General features: G+C 39.4%; 1 protein-coding gene across 2 annotated transcripts in view; it reads right to left on the bottom strand.

Annotated features, from left to right (window-relative positions):
• Positions 1–17,882, bottom strand: part of LOC140731939 (SLAM family member 5-like) — a 460,463-nt gene that overhangs the window by 206,531 nt on the left and 236,050 nt on the right. Inside the window, exon 2 of one of the 2 annotated variants that reach the window (XM_073053940.1) lies at positions 4,860–5,180. The exons of the other annotated variant lie outside the window; for it this stretch is intronic. Within the exon in view, the coding sequence (XP_072910041.1) occupies positions 4,860–5,180 (321 nt within the window). The remainder of the gene's footprint in view (positions 1–4,859; positions 5,181–17,882) is intronic. 2 annotated transcript variants of the gene reach the window in all.

Here is a 17,882-nt window from a genome sequence, read left to right as displayed (position 1 = left end):
GATAATAATCTGCCTTCCTGTTCTTACTCCCAAAGTGGATAACCTCACATTTATTCACATTAAACACCATCTGCCAAGTATCTGCCCACTCACCCAGCCTATCCAAGTCACCCTGAATTCTCCTAACATCCTCATCACATGTCACACTGCCACCCAGCTTAGTATCATAGCAAATTTGCTGATGTTATTTTCTATGCCTTCATCCAAATCGTTAACGTAAATGGTAAACAGCTGTGGTCCCAATACCGAGCCCTGTGGCACCCCACTAGTCACCACCTGCCATTCCGAGAAACACCCATTCACCGCTACCCTTTGTTTTCTATCGGCCAACCAGTTTTCTATCCATGTCAATGCCTTCCCCGCGATGCCCTGAGCTTTGATTTTACCCACCAATCTTCTATGTGGGACCTTATCAAATGCCTTCTGAAAATCGAGGTACACTACATCCACTGGATCTCCCCCGTCTAACTTCCTGGTTACATCCTCGAAAAACTCCAACAGATTAGTCAAGCATGATTTACCCTTGGTAAATCCATGCTGGCTTGGCCCAATCCTATCACTGCTATCTAGATAAGCCACTATTTCATCCTTAGTAATGGACTCTAGCATCTTTCCCACCACCAATGTCAGGCTGACAGGTCGATAGTTGTAGTGTATATGGATTTCAGCAAGGCATTTGATAAGGTACTTCATGCAAGGTTTATTGAGAAAGTAAGGAGGCATGGGATCCAAGGGGAAATTGCTTTGTGGAACCACAGCTGCTTGCCTACAGAAGGCAAAGAGTGGTTGTAGACTGGTCATATTCTGTATGGAGATCGGTGACCAGTGGTGTGCCTCAGTGATCTGTTCTGGGACCCTTACTTTTTGTGATTTTTATAAATGACCTGAATGAGGAACTGGAGGGGTGGGTTAGTAAGTTTGCTGTTGACACAGAGGTTGAAGGTGCTGTGGATAGTGTGGAGGGCTGTCAGAGGTTACAGCGGGACATTGATAGGATGAAAAACTGGGCTGAGAAGTGGCAGATGGAGTTCAACCCAGATAAGTGTGAAGTGGTTCATTTTGGTAGGTTAAATATGATGGTAGAATATAGTATTAATGGTAAGACTCTTGGCAGTGTGGATGATCAGAGGGATGTTGGGGTCCGAGTCCATAGGACACTCAAAAGCTGCTGCACAGGTTGACTCTGTGGTTACGAAGGCATACGCTGCATTGGCCTTTATCAATCATGGAACTGAGTTTAAAGCCAAGAGGTAATGTTGCAGCTATATAAGACCCTGGTCAGACCCCACTTGGAGTACTGTGCTCAGTTCTGGTCGCCTCACTGCAGGAAAGATGTGGAAGCCATAGAAAGGGTGCAGAGGAGATCTACAAGGATGTTGCCTGGATTGGGGAGCATGCCTTATGAGAATAGGTTGAGTAAACTGGGCATTTTCTCCTTGGAGTGACGGAGGATGGGAGGTGACTTGATAGAAGTGTACAAGATGAGGAGAGGCATTGATCGTGTGAATACTCAGAGGCTTTTTCCCAGGGCTGAAATGGTTGCTACAGAGGACACAGGTTTAATGTGCTGGGGAGTACATACAGAGGATATGTCATGTGTAGGTTTTTTACTCAGAGTGCGTGGAATGGGCTGCCATCGATGGTTGTGGAGGTGGATATGATAGGGTCTTTTAAGAGACTTTTAAATACGTACATCTTCATAAAACAGAGAGCTATAGGTAAGCCTAGTAATTTCTGAGGTAGGGAGATGTTCGGCACAGCTTTGTGGGCCGAAGGGCTTGTATTGTGCTGTAGGTTTTCTATGTTACATCTATGCTCTGTGTTATTTTCAGGATCTGTACTGTATTCATTTCTCTGATATTAAATGTATGTTTGAAACCTTTGATCTTACTTGGCTGGACCACCCATGGTATGTACATATAGTTTTTGTCTGTCTTGGTTTAGAATCAGGAAATAATTCATAAAGCAGAAAACGGACATTCAACTAATCCCAGCTGTGGCAGTTGGGATGGATCTGTCTAGCACTGTTCACTCTGAGCTACGGGGGTGCACGGCTGCACAGTGGCTGAAATACTCCCCACACGTAGCCTATGTTGATGCAATAACTGGAATTGGACACAGCTAGAATAAGCTGTGCAGCTCGTGCTTGTGTTCCCAGTATTATTTGTGTACTATTTCATTTGCACAGTTTATCCTCTTTTGCCCTCTGGATGTTTGTTGTTCTTTGTTCTGTGTCTTTTTGTGGATTCAGTTGTATTTCTTTGTTTCCCAGTGGTTCACCCACAAACACAATGAATCTCCCGGTAGTATAGCAGTTTGTGAGATGCTAACGCTCAGGGTGATGGAGTTCAGTGTCCAATCCCAACGTTCTTCATTCTCCCCGTGACCGAGTGGGTTTCCTCCAGGTGCTCCGGTGTACTCCCACAGTCCAAAGACGTACCAGTTAGGGTCCGGATCGGTGATTGTAAATTCTCCTGTGATCAGGAACATATTAAATCTGTGGGGTGCTGGGGGGTACGGATCATCGGGCCAGATGGGCCTGTTCCCCACTGTAAGTACAAATGTGAAAGATCTTCTCCTTTGTACCCTGTTTCATTATACCCAACAATTAATAAAATCAGAAGAATGCGAATTATCAATTGTCTAGGTATTCATAGTATGCACATTACAGAGAAATTTCATGTGCTGTGAAGTTTCCAGGGTATTTAAAGTTTTCCTGCTTAGCACAATGGTTGGTCCATACAGTTGTAAAAAATGTTTGCGTGAATGCTGATATCCAGCTTGATCCCAACTTCCTACCGTGGCTCCATCCCTGCAGGTCACAGCGTCTCAATTCACCTGTGTGTTGTTTCAATATGGTAGGGTCTCTGCCTTCTCACCCTACCCATCAGCAAGTCCCAGAAGTCCTGGCCCTCTTTGAGAAACCCCTTGCTTCTGTCTCCTCCACCACCGCAAATTTGTGCTTCGTGTCAACCCGACTGTCCAGGAAAACAGGTCCTCGTGAGTTTGTATTCAATTCTCTGTTTGGTAGTAGGAGTGTAATCTTAAACACACAGATGCTGGAAATCCAGAGCAGCACACACAAAATGCTGGAGAACTCTGCAGGTCAGGCAGCATCTATGAAGAGGAAGCCTTCCTCAGGACTGGATAGGAAAGGGGAAGAATCTGGGATAGAAAGGTGGAGGTGAGTGGAGTTCAAGAAGAGGTCAGCAAACAGGCTGTCTCCAGAGATCAAGGAAGGGGAGAGAGAGGTCAGAAATAGACTAAGTCAATTTGAGGATGGAAGTTGGGGGCAAAGTTGACAAACTTCCCCCATCTTCTCCCTTCCTTTCCAATCCTGATGAGGGGGTCTTGGCCCAGAACGTTGACTCTTTTTCCCTCTCCATAGATGTTGCCTGACCTGCTGAGTTCATCCAGCATTCTGTGTGTGTTGATCTGGGAGCAGAATCTTCCTGCTCTTACATTCTTTCCCTTAACTGAGAAATAACATTCTGTTTGCCTGTTTAATCCCCAGTGGTCTGGTCTGAGTTTTAAAGGCATGTGGACACACAGACTGATGTTCTGTTGAATCTCCACTCTGTGTATGGCAGCAGCTCAATGCATAAAATACATGGTCAAGGGATCAAGCTGGTGTTCAGACCAAAGATCAGAATGGGGAAGAAATGTGATCTTTGACTGTGGAATGATGGTTGATGGGGTGTTTTGAGTATCTCCAAAACTGCTGATTTCCAGGATTTTCATGCACAACAGTCTCAAGTTTACAGAGAAAGGTGTGTAAACCAAAAAAAAAATCAATGACCAATAGATCTGTGAGCAAAAGTGCCTTGTTAGTGAGAGCAGTCAGAGGAGAATGGCCAGACTTGACTTTGAAGTGGACGAGCTCCAGCAGGAGAACCCCACACCCTGCGGGTTCCACTCCCCTATCTAATAAAGAGGGCACTGACTCTACTTTTACATGACTATCAGTGTCCTCAACTCTCCAACACTCTCCATGGGCAGAAACTCTTCAGAATAGAGAATGACATCTGTGGGGGTGAGCGATGGCAAATGGAGCTGAGGTGTAGTGGGGCCGAGGCAGTGCAGGGCTGGGGGAGATTATGAAGTGCCCCGGGACAGGGTGTGCACAGTACATTGAGCGAGGTGGAGATCACTTTACTAGGTACACTTGTACACCTGCTCCTTCATGTAAATGTCTTATCAGACAATCCTGTGACTACAGAAAGTTGTAAACTCAACCATCGTGGGCACTAGCCTCCCTAGCATTGAGCACAACTTCAAAAAGTGGCATCTACCATTAAGTACCCCACCACCCAGGACAGGCCCACTTCTCATTGCCTCCATCAGGGAAGAGGTACAAGAGCCTGAAGTCACACACTCATCATTTCAGGAAAAGCTTCTTCCCCTCCCCCATCAGATTTCTGAATGGACAATGAACCCATACACTCGACCTCACTACATTTTCCTTTCATTGCTCTCTGTTTTGACTGTTTATTTAATTTTATATATATTCCTTATTGTTAATTGGAGTGTTTTTATCATGTACTGCTGCCTCAAAACACTAAACTTTATAACGTACGCCAGTGATATTGAACCTGATTCTGATTCTGTTCTAATTGTACGGGTTTGTATCACACTCCTCCCTGTGTGCTGTTTCTCCAGGCTCGGGGCCACAGGATCACCCTGCACGGCCACTGGCCTCATCTCCAGGGATGCAGTGGGTGTGTTCCCCCAGCCCTGCACTGTCTCAGCCCCACTACACTGGGACCATGAGCCCAAATGTGGACACAGGCAGACAGTGGGGACACGCATGATCTGCCCTCACCCATTAATCCAGGCCCTTACACAGAGGTTTTACTCACCGTACACCTTAAGTTGGATATGCTCTCTGCATTCGTCTCCTGAATCTCCTGCTGTAACAATGACCTCATATTCATCAGCATCCTCTTTCCTCAGGTCATGGATTTCCAGGCTGTAGTTTCCAGAATGAAGAGTTATTCGGTTCTTGTAAGTGGTATTAAAGTATTTAATTGACCCTTCCAAGTAACGTGCTATCTTAGTTCTGGGTGATGACCTTATCCACTCAACCGCATCCACATCCTGTCTGACTGGGATCGAAGGAAACAAGGAAACCGAGTGTCCCAGGGCTCCATTCACGATGGCAGGGGAAGCTCCAGTCCTGGCTGAGGAGACAAGAGGAGGCAGTCAAAATGTGAGCTCAGTGACTGGAGGAGGAATCAGAGCTTGCAGAATCACAGACACAGGGGCAGGCCATGCAGCCCATTGTCTGGCTTCTGGCCCACGAGTGATCTGCCCCACAGTTCCTCCATCACACAGTGAGCTCATGAGGGGAACAGAGTGAAGATTCCCTGCAGCCGGGCCTGAGAAATGAAGTCGGGGGGCAGAGAGATGGCAAAGGAAATCGGTCAAGCAAATGGTATCGGTGGAGAAGGTAGAAGCATTTGAGGAGTTTGAACAAAAGAGGAATAGAGCAACACTCTTACAGTTCAGGGCATTGGAGTTCAGAATCAACTCTGGCATCCTGTGTAAGCAAGTTTGTCCATTCTTACTGTGAGTCCTCCCACTGCCCAGAGACATACCGGTTCGTAGGTCAATTGCTCATTGTAAATTGTCCTGCAGTTAAGCTCGGGATAAGTAGTTGGGTAGTTCGTCTGGCTGTAAGGACCTGTCCAAGTCGTATCTCTAAGCCAATAAATAAATTATATGGGTAAATGGGAGGGTGTGAGCCATGTGGAGGAAGGGATTTCTGAAAATGGTGAAGACATAAACGGTGAGGTGGAGAATCGAATACGAGAGAGTCTGAGGTTGGTAGCTTTGGAATAGAGATGGGCATTAGAAACGGCTTAAAGTAGTGATGATATTGCTTTGTTCATGTCAGTCGTGATGCAGGCCTTGGTACAATTAATGAAATTAAAGACATATGCAAAGTGGCCATTCAGTAATCTGGGAACTTTAACAGGGAAAATTACGAACATCTCATTCTGTACTGTATAAAAGGAGGAACTGCTTATTTGGAATCCAGGATGCCCTGATTGTGAGGTGGACTCCCTGTAATATATTTTATAAATAAAGTGGGTTTGATCCTCATCTTCATGGAGTCCATGATCAAAATAGTTAGTTCAATTAACAGCAGGAATTAAAAGCATGAGAAAGTCTGTGGGCACAGGGAACCCAAAGCAACACAAACAGAGTGCTGGTGGGACTCAGCAGCTCAGGCAGCATCTACACAAATGAATAGATAGTCAAAGTTTTGGACCAAGACACTTCTTCAGGACTGAGGGGGAAGGGGGAAGGGGGAAGGTGCTGGAATAAAAAGGTGAGGGGAGGGAAAAGAGGCTAGCTGAGAGGTGGTAGGTGAAGCCAGGTGGGTGGGAAAGGTCAAGAGCTGGAGAAGAAGGAATCTGACCGAAGGAGAGTAGACCAACGAAGTGAGACTGCCTGGAAGTGCAGGTAATTCTCATACAAAACACTCTCCGCTGTTAGTCTAAGTTTAGTACACTGGAGTATTAGATAATTCTGTCTACCTCTGAGAAACAAGAGTGAATAAACCTTTACAACTTGCATTTGTGGAGTACCGTAGGGACATTGTTTCTGTCCCAGTCTACCCACAGTCATATCAGTGTGGGGTATCATAGGAACATTGTTTCTATCCCAGACTGCCCACAGTTACAGTGTGGAGTTCTGTAATGACATTGATCACACCTCAGACTGTATCCAGTCATATCTGTGACCAAAATGATGACACCAAACCTAATATTTACAATTTTGACAATGATACCAAATGAAGTGAGATTTAGAGTTGTATTGTGAGTGTAATGATGTTTTAAAATGACAGACAGGCTGTGTGGTTGAGTAAGATCATGACAGGTGCAGAACATTGCTGAAAAACATGAAGTTATCCTTGATCGAAAAGACTGAAATACTAAGTTTAGAAAGTGTTGTTCAAAGGAATTGATCCCCTGTGCACATTGTCGCAGGGAATCAACGTTCTGATACAGGAAGCACTTTGGAAAGCAAAAACAAGAGATTCTGCAGATGCTGGAAATCCAGAGCATCACACAGAAAATGCTGGAGGAATTCGGCAGATCAGCAGTTGACGTTTTGGACCGAGACCCTTCATTGGGACAGGAAAGGATAGGGAAAGATGGCAGAATAAGAAGGAGGTGGGAGGGGAGATGCTCGACAAAGCGGTCCCCCAATTTATGTCAGGTCTCACCAATGAAGAGGAAGCACTGGATAGAATTGACGTCTCCAGTGGATTTGCAGGTGAAGTGTTGCCTCACCCGGAAGGACTGTTTGGGGCCCTGAATGGAGGTTTGCCCTCACTCCCACTGAGAACTTCTGTCAAAACGTTCAGAGGTGGCACAAGTGCAGAAAGAGAGAGAGGCTCTGAAGCAGGTTGGCAGATCTCCGACTTCCATGAGAAAATGTTGCAGAATTTGAGGAGAAGAAAATCAATAAACACTCGGCCATTGGGGCGGTTAACTGAAACTCTTAGACTGAAAGCTAAAAGGCAACACCGCGACTGCACACACTAAATGAATAACACTCCTTTACAGCATCAAACAAAATGGTAGTCCTCTTTTCCAGGCAAGGACCAGGGTGAGCAGAGTGCAACATGTCGCTGTGCATCTAAACAAGACATGAGAGAGCAGGACCAATCAAGTGTGACAGTGGAAAAGTGTGTATGGAACCGGAGGAGATGGCAGAGGTACTTAATGAATACTTTGCTTCAGTATTCACTTTGGAAAAGGATCTTAGCAATAGTAGGGATGACTTGCAGCAGACTGAAAAGCTTGAGCATGTAGATATTAAGAAAGAGGATGTGCTGGAGCTTTTGGAAAGCATCAAGTTGGATAAGTCACTGGGACTGGATGAGATGTACCCCAGGGTACTGTGGGAGGCGAGGGAGGAGATTGCTGAGCCTCTGGCGATGACCTTTGCATCATAAATGGGAGTGGGAGAAGTTCCAGAGGATTGGAAGGTTGTGGATGTCGTTCCATTATTCAAGAAAGGGAGTAAAGATAGCCCAGGAAATTACAGGCCAGTAAGCCTTACTTCAGTGGTTGGTAAGTTGATGGACAAGATCCTGAGAGGCAGGATTTATGAACATTTGGAGAGACATAATATGATTAGGAATAGTCAGCATGGCTTTGTGAAAGGCAAGTCATGCCTTACGAGCCTGATTGAATTTTTTGAGAATGTGACTAAACACATTGATGAAGGTAGAGCAGTAGATGTAGTGTATATGGATTTCAGCAAGACATCTGACAAGGTACCCCATGCAAGGCTTATTGAGAAAGTAAGGAGGCATGGGATCCAAGGGGCCATTGCTTTGTGGATCCAGAACTAATTTGCCCACAGAAGGCAAAGAGTGGCTGTAGATGGGTAATATTCTTCATGGATGTCAGTGACCAGTGGTGTGCCTCAGTGATTTGTTCTGGGACCCTTACTCTGTGATTTTTATAAATGACCTGGATGAGGAAGTGGAGGGATGGGTTAGTAAGTTTGCTGATGACACAGAAGTTAATGTGTTGTGGATAGTGTGGAGGACTGTCAAAGGTTACAGTGGGACATTGATAGGATGCAAAACTGGGCTGAGAAGTGGCAGATGGAGTTCAACCCAGATGAGTGTGAGGTGGTTCATTTTGGTATGTCAAATATGATGGCAGAATATAGTATTAATGGTAAGACTCTTGGCCGTGTGAAAGATCAGAGGGATCTTGGGGTCCGAGTCCATAGGACACTCAAAGCAGCTGTGCAGGTTGACTCTGTGGTTACGAAGGCATACAGTTTATTGGCCTTCATCAATCATGGAATTGAATTTAGGAGCCAAGAGGTAATGTTGCAGCTATATAAGACCCTGGTCAGATCCCACTGGAGTACTGTGCTCAGTTCTGGTTGCCTCACTATTGGAAGGATGTGGAAACCATAGAAAGGGTGCAGAAGAGATTTACAAGGATGTTGCCTGGATTGGGGAGCATGCCGTATGAGAATAGGTTTGAGTGAACTCAGCCTTTACTCCTTGGAGCGACGGAGGATGAGAGGTGACTTGATAAAAGTATGTAAGAGGATAAGAAGAATTGATCATGTGTATACTCAGAGGCTTTTCCCCAGGGCTGGAATGGCTAGCACGAGAGGGCACAGTTTTATGGTGCTTGGGAGTAGGTACAGAGGAAATGACAGGGGGAAGTTTTCGACGCAGAGAGTGGTGCGTTTGTGGAATGGGCTGCTGGCGACGGTGGTGTAGGTAGATATGATAGGGTCTTTTAAGAGACTGCTGGATAGGTAGATGGAGCTCAGAAAAATAGAAGGCTATGTGTAACTCTAGGTAATTTCTAAGGTAAGGATATGTTCGGCACAGCTTTGTGGGCAAAAGGGCCTGTATTGTGCTGTAGGTTTTCTATGTTCCTAACAAGAGGAAGTGAGTTAAATGCCACCATAATGAAACACTAATTCGCTGGAAGGTTCATTCTCACGAGCGTGATTACTGACCTAGTCCACAGCCTGCCTGTGTGGGCCCAGACCCCACAGTAGAGTTTGTGATTGTGGCAGCTTTGGCGGGTAATGCAATAAAATCACAACTGCTATTGCTTGTGGAGTCCGTCCGCACCGTTCTGAGAAAGGCGCGTGGCATTAGTATGGCCTCAGTTGAATCAGGCCAATTTAAAGCATTTCACTCTGAAGTGAAAAGGGTGTGGAGGGGATGAGTGAGAGTGAGAGTCACTCCAGTGTTTGAATTAAGTATTAAACTGTTATGGACGTGAATGTGACCATGACAAACCTTGGCCTCACTGTTTGGGTACGTAACAAAATTGAGGCCTGCGTCTGGGATATGAACAAATTGGTGGTAACCATTTTAATTTGTTGGGGGCTTAATTGAGTGATTAATGGTCGATCTGTTTGGGGAAAATCACTTTTGATTTTCTTGAGTGTAAAATCAGCAACAATGGATTTTGAGGTCAGTAAGTTTCTGGCAGAACCAACCCCTGAAGAGTTGGATGATGCTAAGAGGGAAGTGCTGTTGGGAATTGCTCATAAGTTAAAACTTAAGGTGACCACTAGAATGAAGAATGCTCAGATGCAGACGTTAATAACACAGTATTATATATCCAAGGGAAAGTTCGAAGAGGATGTGTTGGAAAAGTTTGCTGAAAGTAAACCTACTGAGGCGGAGGTTCAGCTTCAGTTAGAAAAATTAAAGATGGGGGGGGATGTCACGTGATGATGTAGGATCGAGACATGGAAATCCAGGTCTCCCGTAAAAAATCAGTAAATTAATGTTCAAGTGAAGAAAAGTTAGTAAATACTTTCTAAAAGTTACTTATAAACTACTCCGGATTGTTTCAAACTATGTCTCATAAACAGAAGATGAAGAAAACTACTACTGTGAAGACAACGCAAATTGGAACAGAATCAAGGCCCACTGCTGCCAGAGAACCGCGGGCTCAGGTACATTTTACCTCCAGTGATACAAAACAGGAAACTGTGGCAACATCAACCATTTCTAAAGAAAAAGACCAACAAGAACTGTGCAAACGTGAAGGAAGGAGCATGCGCAAACGCGAGCAACCTGAACTACAAATCCCAGTTACGATTGAAACCGGAGGTGAAAGTGAATCTGAGGCAGATTCAGATTCTCTGGATAAATCAGACGATGATGGAGGTAAAAGTTTTTCTGGAAATATAGAAAAAACTTTGATGCATATAATGCGTATATTAGAAAAATTAAACACATTAAAAGAAATCAAAATAAATAATAAATATGGAGATTATGTTTGATAAAATGATAAAAAGACAGGAAAAAATGGAAAAGAGAATCATAGACTTGGAAGCCACAATGGAAGACATGGTTGAATGAATGAATAAAATGGAAGATAATATCTCTGCCTGGACATCAGAAAGAAAACACTTGTTGGAAAATGTGGATAAGCTTGAAAATTTTAGCAGACGAAACAATATTAAGATTGTTGGACTTAAAGAAAATATAGAAGGAGAAGATCCAATAAAGTTTTTTCAAAAATGGATCCCTGAAAATTTGGAAATGGAAGAAGAAACTCTAATTGAAATTGAAAGGGCTCATTGAGCCTTAAGATCAAGACCTGAAGCTGATCAAAATCTACGATCAATTTTGATAAAATGCTTAAGATACCAAGATAAAGAAAAGATCCTGAAGGCGGCTGCCCAATGTGCCAGAAAGAGAAATGGGCCATTGATGATAGAAGGGAAAGCAGTTCTTTTCTATCCTGATATGCTATAATCTTTTGAAGAGAAAGCAGGAATTTAACCCAGTGAAAAAAGCTTTATGGGAAAAGGGTAATAAATTCATAATGCGTCACCCAACAACACTGATAATTTTTTTGGAGGATGGAAAAAGAAGATTTTTTACTGATTATCGAGAAGCGGAGGAGTTCACACAAAAACTCCCAAGTATTCGCTAACTACACATAAAGATTTCCAAGCGTAATGGATTAAAGATGAAGACAGAGACAGTGAATGGAATTGATGGACATTTAAGAATGATACAGGGGGAGAAAGGCAAAATTTGAGAAATATTAATTAAGAGTAGTATTTTTTTTCTTCTCATATATATACTTTTTTATGTCGCGAGGGAGCTGGGCGAGCTTTGGATCGATTGCTACGGGATTCACGTGTGTAATCATTGTGATTGCCATGACCCGTACAACAGAGGGGGGTAATGTTGTGTTCTTTTTTATCCACAACATTAGTAGGGGGGTATTTTGTTTTTTTCTTTATAATCTATTTTTCTTCTTTCTTTCTTTTTTTGCCTGGAGGATCAGTGGGGACACACATAGCAACATGGAGAATTTTAAAAAGATTCCCCAAGGTACCATGAAAGTTGAAAGATTAGGTATTATTATAGAATGGAGTAACCTGATTAAAAATAATGACTAATTTACTGAATTTTTAAAGTTTTAATGTTAATGGGCTTAATGGACCGGTGAAAAGAAAAAGAATCTTAACATACCATTAAAAAAATGAAAATAGATATAGCTTTTTTACAAGAAACACACTTAACAGAGATAGAACATCAGAAATTAAAAAGAGACTGGGTTGGAAATGTTATTGCAGCTTCATTTAACTCAAAGGTGAGAGGAGTTGCAATTTTGGTTAATAAAAATTTACCAATTAAAATACAAACGTATTAAATGATTCAGCAGGGAGATATGTAATTATACATTGTCAAATTTTTTCAGAACTATGGACTTTTATGAATATTTATGCACCAAATGAAAATGATGTAAAGTTTATACAAGAGGTCTTTTTGAATTTGGCTAACGCATATGACAAAATATTAATAGGTGGAGATTTTTTGTCTAGATCCAGTTTTAGATAGATCAACAAAGGTTGCCACAAAATCAAAAGTAGCAAAATTAACTTTATCATTGATGAAAGATTTAAATTTGATTGATATATGGAGAAGAATTAACCCAAAAGAAAGAGATTATTCATTTTATTCAAATAGACATAAAACTTATTCAAGGATAGATTTTTTCCTATTAACAATGAATATTCAAGACAGAGTGAAAAATATGGAATATAAAGCAAGAATATTGTCAGATCATTCTCCTTTGATAATGACAATGATAATGATAGATAAAGAGGAATCAATTTATAGATGGAGATTTAATTCTTTATTACTAAAACGTCAAGATTTTTGTGATTTTATGAAAAAGCAGATTCAGTTTTTTTTAAATACAAATTCACATTTAGTTGAAGATAAATTTATATTGTGGGAAGCAATAAAGGCATAATTGAGAGGTCAGATAATAAGTTATACTTCTAAAATTAAGAAAGAATATATGATAGAAATAGATCAATTGGAAAAAGAGATTACAAAATTAGAAAAAGAATCTCAAAGATATATGACAGAAGAAAAACGAAGACAACTTGTTAACAAGAAGTTACAATATAATACACTTCAGACATATCAAACAGAAAAAGCAATTATGAGAACTAAACAGAGATATTATGAACTAGGTGAAAGATCACATAAGGTTCTTGCTTGGCAGTTAAAAACAGATCAGACTTCTAAAACGATAAATGCAATTCGAACAAGAGTAAATAAAATTACTTATAAACCTTTAGAAATTAATGAAACTTTTAAGAATTTTTATTCTGAACTGTATAAATCAGAATCACAAAATGATAATGTCAAGATAGAAAGGTTTTTATCACAAATAACTCTTCCAAAATTGAATTTGGAAGAACAGAAGGGATTAGATATGCCTTTTACATTAAAAGAGGTCGAAGAAGCTCTAGGATCATTTCAAAGTAATAAATCCCCAGGAGAAGATAGTTTTCCGCCTGAATTTTATAAAAAGTTTAAAGATTTATTAATTCCTCCTTTTATGGAGTTAATACATCAAGCGGAAAGAGCGCATAAACTTCCAGAATCTTTTTCAACAGCTATTTTAATAGTATTGCCAAAAAAAGATAGAGATTTTTTAAAGCCAATATCATATAGACCTATTTCTTTGTTAAACACTGACTATAAAATAATAGCAAAAATCTTATCTAACAGATTATCTAAATACTTACCAAAATTAATACATATGGATCAAACAGGATTTATTAAAAATAGACAATCGGCAGATAATGTAACTCGGTTATTTAGTATAATTCATTTGGCTCAAAAGAGGGAGGAAATGTGTGTGGCAGTTGCTTTGGATGCAGAAAAAGCATTTGATAGATTGGAATGGGATTTTTTATTTAAGGTATTGGAAAAATATGGATTAGGAGTATCCTTTATAAAATAGATTAAAACCTTAAATACTAATCCCAAAGCTAAAGTAGTGACAAATGGTCAAATTTCAACACCATTTCAGTTAACAAGGTCAACTAGGCAAGGTTGTCCATTATCACCTGCTTTATTTGTGTTGGCGATAGAACCATTAGCTGAATTAATTAGAATGGACCCAGATATTAAGGGTTTCAGAGTTAACCAGGAGGAATACAAGATTGATTTATTTGCTGATGATGTTCTGCTTTATTTAACAAACCCATTGTACTCTTTGCATAAGTTATCCTCTAGATTAGAAGAATATGGGAAAATATCAGGCTACAAAATAAATTGTGATAAAAGTGAAATTTTACCTCTTACTAAAGGAGATTATAGCCAATGTCGAATAATAGCTCAATTCAGATGGCAGATAAATGGTATAAAATATTTAGGTATAAGAGTTGATAATGATATAAGAACTTATATAAATTAAATTATTTACCATTATTGAAAAAAAATTCAAGAAGATCTTGATAAATGGATGATATTACCAATAACATTAGTAGGTAGAGTATACCGTAAAAATGAATATATTCCCTAGATTACAATACTTATTCCAATCACTACCAATACAACTACCACAGAAGTTTTTTCAAGAGTTAAATAAATATGCGAGAAAGTTTCTTTGGAAAGGTAAGATGTCAAGAATATCGTTGGAAAAATTGACATGGAAATTTGATCTAGGAGGGTTACAACTTCCAAATTTTAAGAATTATTATAAAGCAAATCAACTTAGATTTATTGCATCTTTTTTTGATAAAGATAAACCGGCATGGATTAGAATAGAACTAGATAAAATAGGAGAAAATACACCAGAAGATTTGATATATAAATGGGAATCTAAATGGATATGGGAAAAGAAAGAATATCCTATATTAAAACATTTGATTGATTTATGGAATAAGATAAATGTTGATGATGAGATAAAGAAATCTTTTTTTAGCAAAGAGATATTTAATTCAAAATATACTTATTCCTTTTACAATAGATAATCAACTTTTATATAATTGGTTTCAAAAAGGGATTAGATATATAGGAGATTGTTTTGAAGGAAGTATATTAATGTCATCTGATCAATTAAAGAATAAATATAAAGTATCAAATAACAGTCTTTTGTGTTACTTCCAATTAAGGGCTTATTTAAGAGAAAAATTGGGTCAAACAATGTTATTACCAAAATCTAATGAAATAGAAACTTTAATTCAAAAAGGAAAAACTAAAAAATTTATTTCTTGTATGTATAGTTTGATTCAAAAACAGGCAACTAAACAAGGAATCCATAAGTCAAGACAAAAATGGGAAATTGACTTGAATATCAAAATTGAAGAAACAAATTGGTCAAGACTATGTCTTGATAGTGTGACAAATACAATAAATGTTCGGTTAAGATTAGTACAATATAATTTTTTACATCAATTATATATTACACCACAAAAAATAAATAAATTAAACCCAAATTTATCTGATCAGTGTTTCTGATGTAACCAAGAAATTGGTACTTTTTTACACTCTACTTGGTCTTGTTCTAAAATTCAACCTTTTTGAACAAATTTAAGAGTTTTACTGGAACAAATTATTGGAACACAACATCCACATAACCCAATATTATTTTTATTAGGCGATATTGAAGGGATAAAACCGAAACCCAAATTGAATAAATATCAGAAAGAATTCATAAAAATTGCACTGGCAGTAGCCAAAAAGGCTATTGCAGTTACTTGGAAATCAGATTCATACTTAAGTATAGATCTTTGGAAGAATGAAATTTCCATCTGTATTCCACTTGAAAAAATTACATATAATTTAAAAGATAAATATGAAACATTTTTGAAAATTTGGCACTCTTATTTGCAAAAGACAGGATTAAATATGTAGGTGCTCTGAAGATAAAATAATTGGTTATTTGGGGAAATAAATAAATATATATACTAAAGTTATTATGAACTCCGTGGAGCATGTGGGGATCTTCCGATATCCGGGCATTCTTTCTTTCTTTCTTTTTTCTTCTTTTTCTTTTTCTTTTCTTCTATAGGGATGTTAGGGGGAGGGGTTAAAGGGAGGGGGGAAGGGTAGATAATTTTTTTTCTTTCTGTAATCATTTGAAAACTCAATAAAAAAAATTTAGGAGTCAGCGGGAGACGCTCATGGAGTGAGTACTGTTTTAGATTCGCTCCATAACCTTTACTTTTTTTAACCTTTGATCACCCTTATTCAACTTATTTTTACCTACACCAAAAGATTCTTGCTATTTTTTTGGACTTATCATTAAGAGTTTATTGTGAATTTTTGAAGATATGTACTCAGAAATGGCTCTTAGATCCAAAGGATGAGAACCCGGGCGGAACCCGAACGGTAATGGAAAGAAGCAAGCTCATCCGCAACGCACTGAGTTAACTTATGAATTGTTATTGGAGGTTTTGGATAAAAAATTTGATGAACAACAACAAATTTTTAAACAAGATATAAAGGCTTTTCAAGATTATATGGATAAGACGGATTCAGTAACTAACCAGCAGCAAGTTCTTATCGCATCTCTGCAAGAAGACGCTCAGAAACGAGATTTGATAATTGGAAAATTGCAACGGGACTTACTTTCGACTACTAAACTGGTGGAGACACTTAAGGCCAAGAGTGTCGACTTTGAGAATCGGTCCAGAAGACAGAACCTACGTATACTTGGTCTTCCAGAAGGTATCGAACAAGGCGACCCTATGAAATATTTTGCTCAACTTTTAAAGGATGCGTTCCCGTCTGTTTTTCCAGACAGCCCGCCGTTACTTGATCGCGCTCATAGAATTATGCGTCGATCACTGAGTATTTCAGCTAAACCCTCGGTTGTAATTGTCCGGTTTCATTACGTACATGTTAAAGAGCAACTTATTTGTGTGGCTCGGCGTGCAGGAATGGTTAAATTTCAAGATTACAATTTCCGTTTAGTAGAAGATTTTAGTCCTGAAGTAATGAAGGCAAGGCTTCTTTTTAAACCACTGATGTCTGAATGTTATGAGAAAAATTTTAAACCAGCGCTCTTACACCCTGCGAAGCTCAGAATCTCCCCGCCGAACGCTCCTCGCCGGGTTTTTCTTTCTACATCTGAAGCGAGAAATTTTCTGAATGAGAACTTCCCTACTGCTACGGTCTCTCATGACTAATGAATGAGTGATTTTGATCGTGTAAGATGGTTTTTTGGTGTAGGTTTACTTTATACTTTATACTCAAGTTAAAGTGTTTTTTCGACATATTAATCGTTTTGTTTTACGCACTTTAACCATTATACTGTATTGCTGGCTATTTTCTGTTCCTTCGAAGGTGTATTTTTAAACCTTCGAAGGTGAATACTTTTTTACTAAGATGGTGGTTTTTTGAAAAAACATTTTTGGTGGGTTTTTTTTAAGATGCCGCTTTTTATTTCTCTTGTCTTCTTCCTACAATGCATCGCTTATCACAGTTTAAATATTTTTTGGTTTGTCTGGGTTTTAACCCGATTTATAAGTTTTTAGTGATTATATTTTCTTAGATTTTTTTTTACTACCAATTATATTAAACAGTTTGGTTTTAGTATAGTGATTATAATTTTTAAAGTTTGGGTGGATTTTTTTATATATATCCTTTATATATGGAGTGATCTTCCGCTGATATGGGGGTAGTGTTTGTTTCATTCCTTCTTTTTCTCAGCCTTTTTTTGGCTTTGGTTTTTTTTCTCTTTCTTGAGTGGGAGGTGGGTGGTCTTTTTTCTAATTCTATATTTCTTTTACCAGTTTTTTTTAGTTTTTTCATTTGGGCTGATTTTGAACTACAAATATGTCCGCTATGTCGTCACTTCCGGGTCCGCTTTTCATTTTTGTTCCTCTTCCGGGTGCATGAGTTTATAATTTGGTTAACCCTTTTTATACCAAAGGGTTGATTTTAGAAATATGGCTCAGACCATTAATTTTGTTTCTTGGAATACTAATGGTTTAAACCAACCGATTAAACGTAAGAAGATTTTCAAAGTATTCCAAAGACTTAATGCTCATATCATTTTTGTACAAGAAACTCATGTGAGGAAGGAGGCCAAATA

This window comes from Hemitrygon akajei, chromosome 8 (genome assembly GCF_048418815.1).
Source record: "Hemitrygon akajei chromosome 8, sHemAka1.3, whole genome shotgun sequence".
Taxonomy (NCBI): domain Eukaryota; kingdom Metazoa; phylum Chordata; class Chondrichthyes; order Myliobatiformes; family Dasyatidae; genus Hemitrygon; species Hemitrygon akajei.
This window is presented reverse-complemented; position numbering and strand designations above follow the sequence as displayed.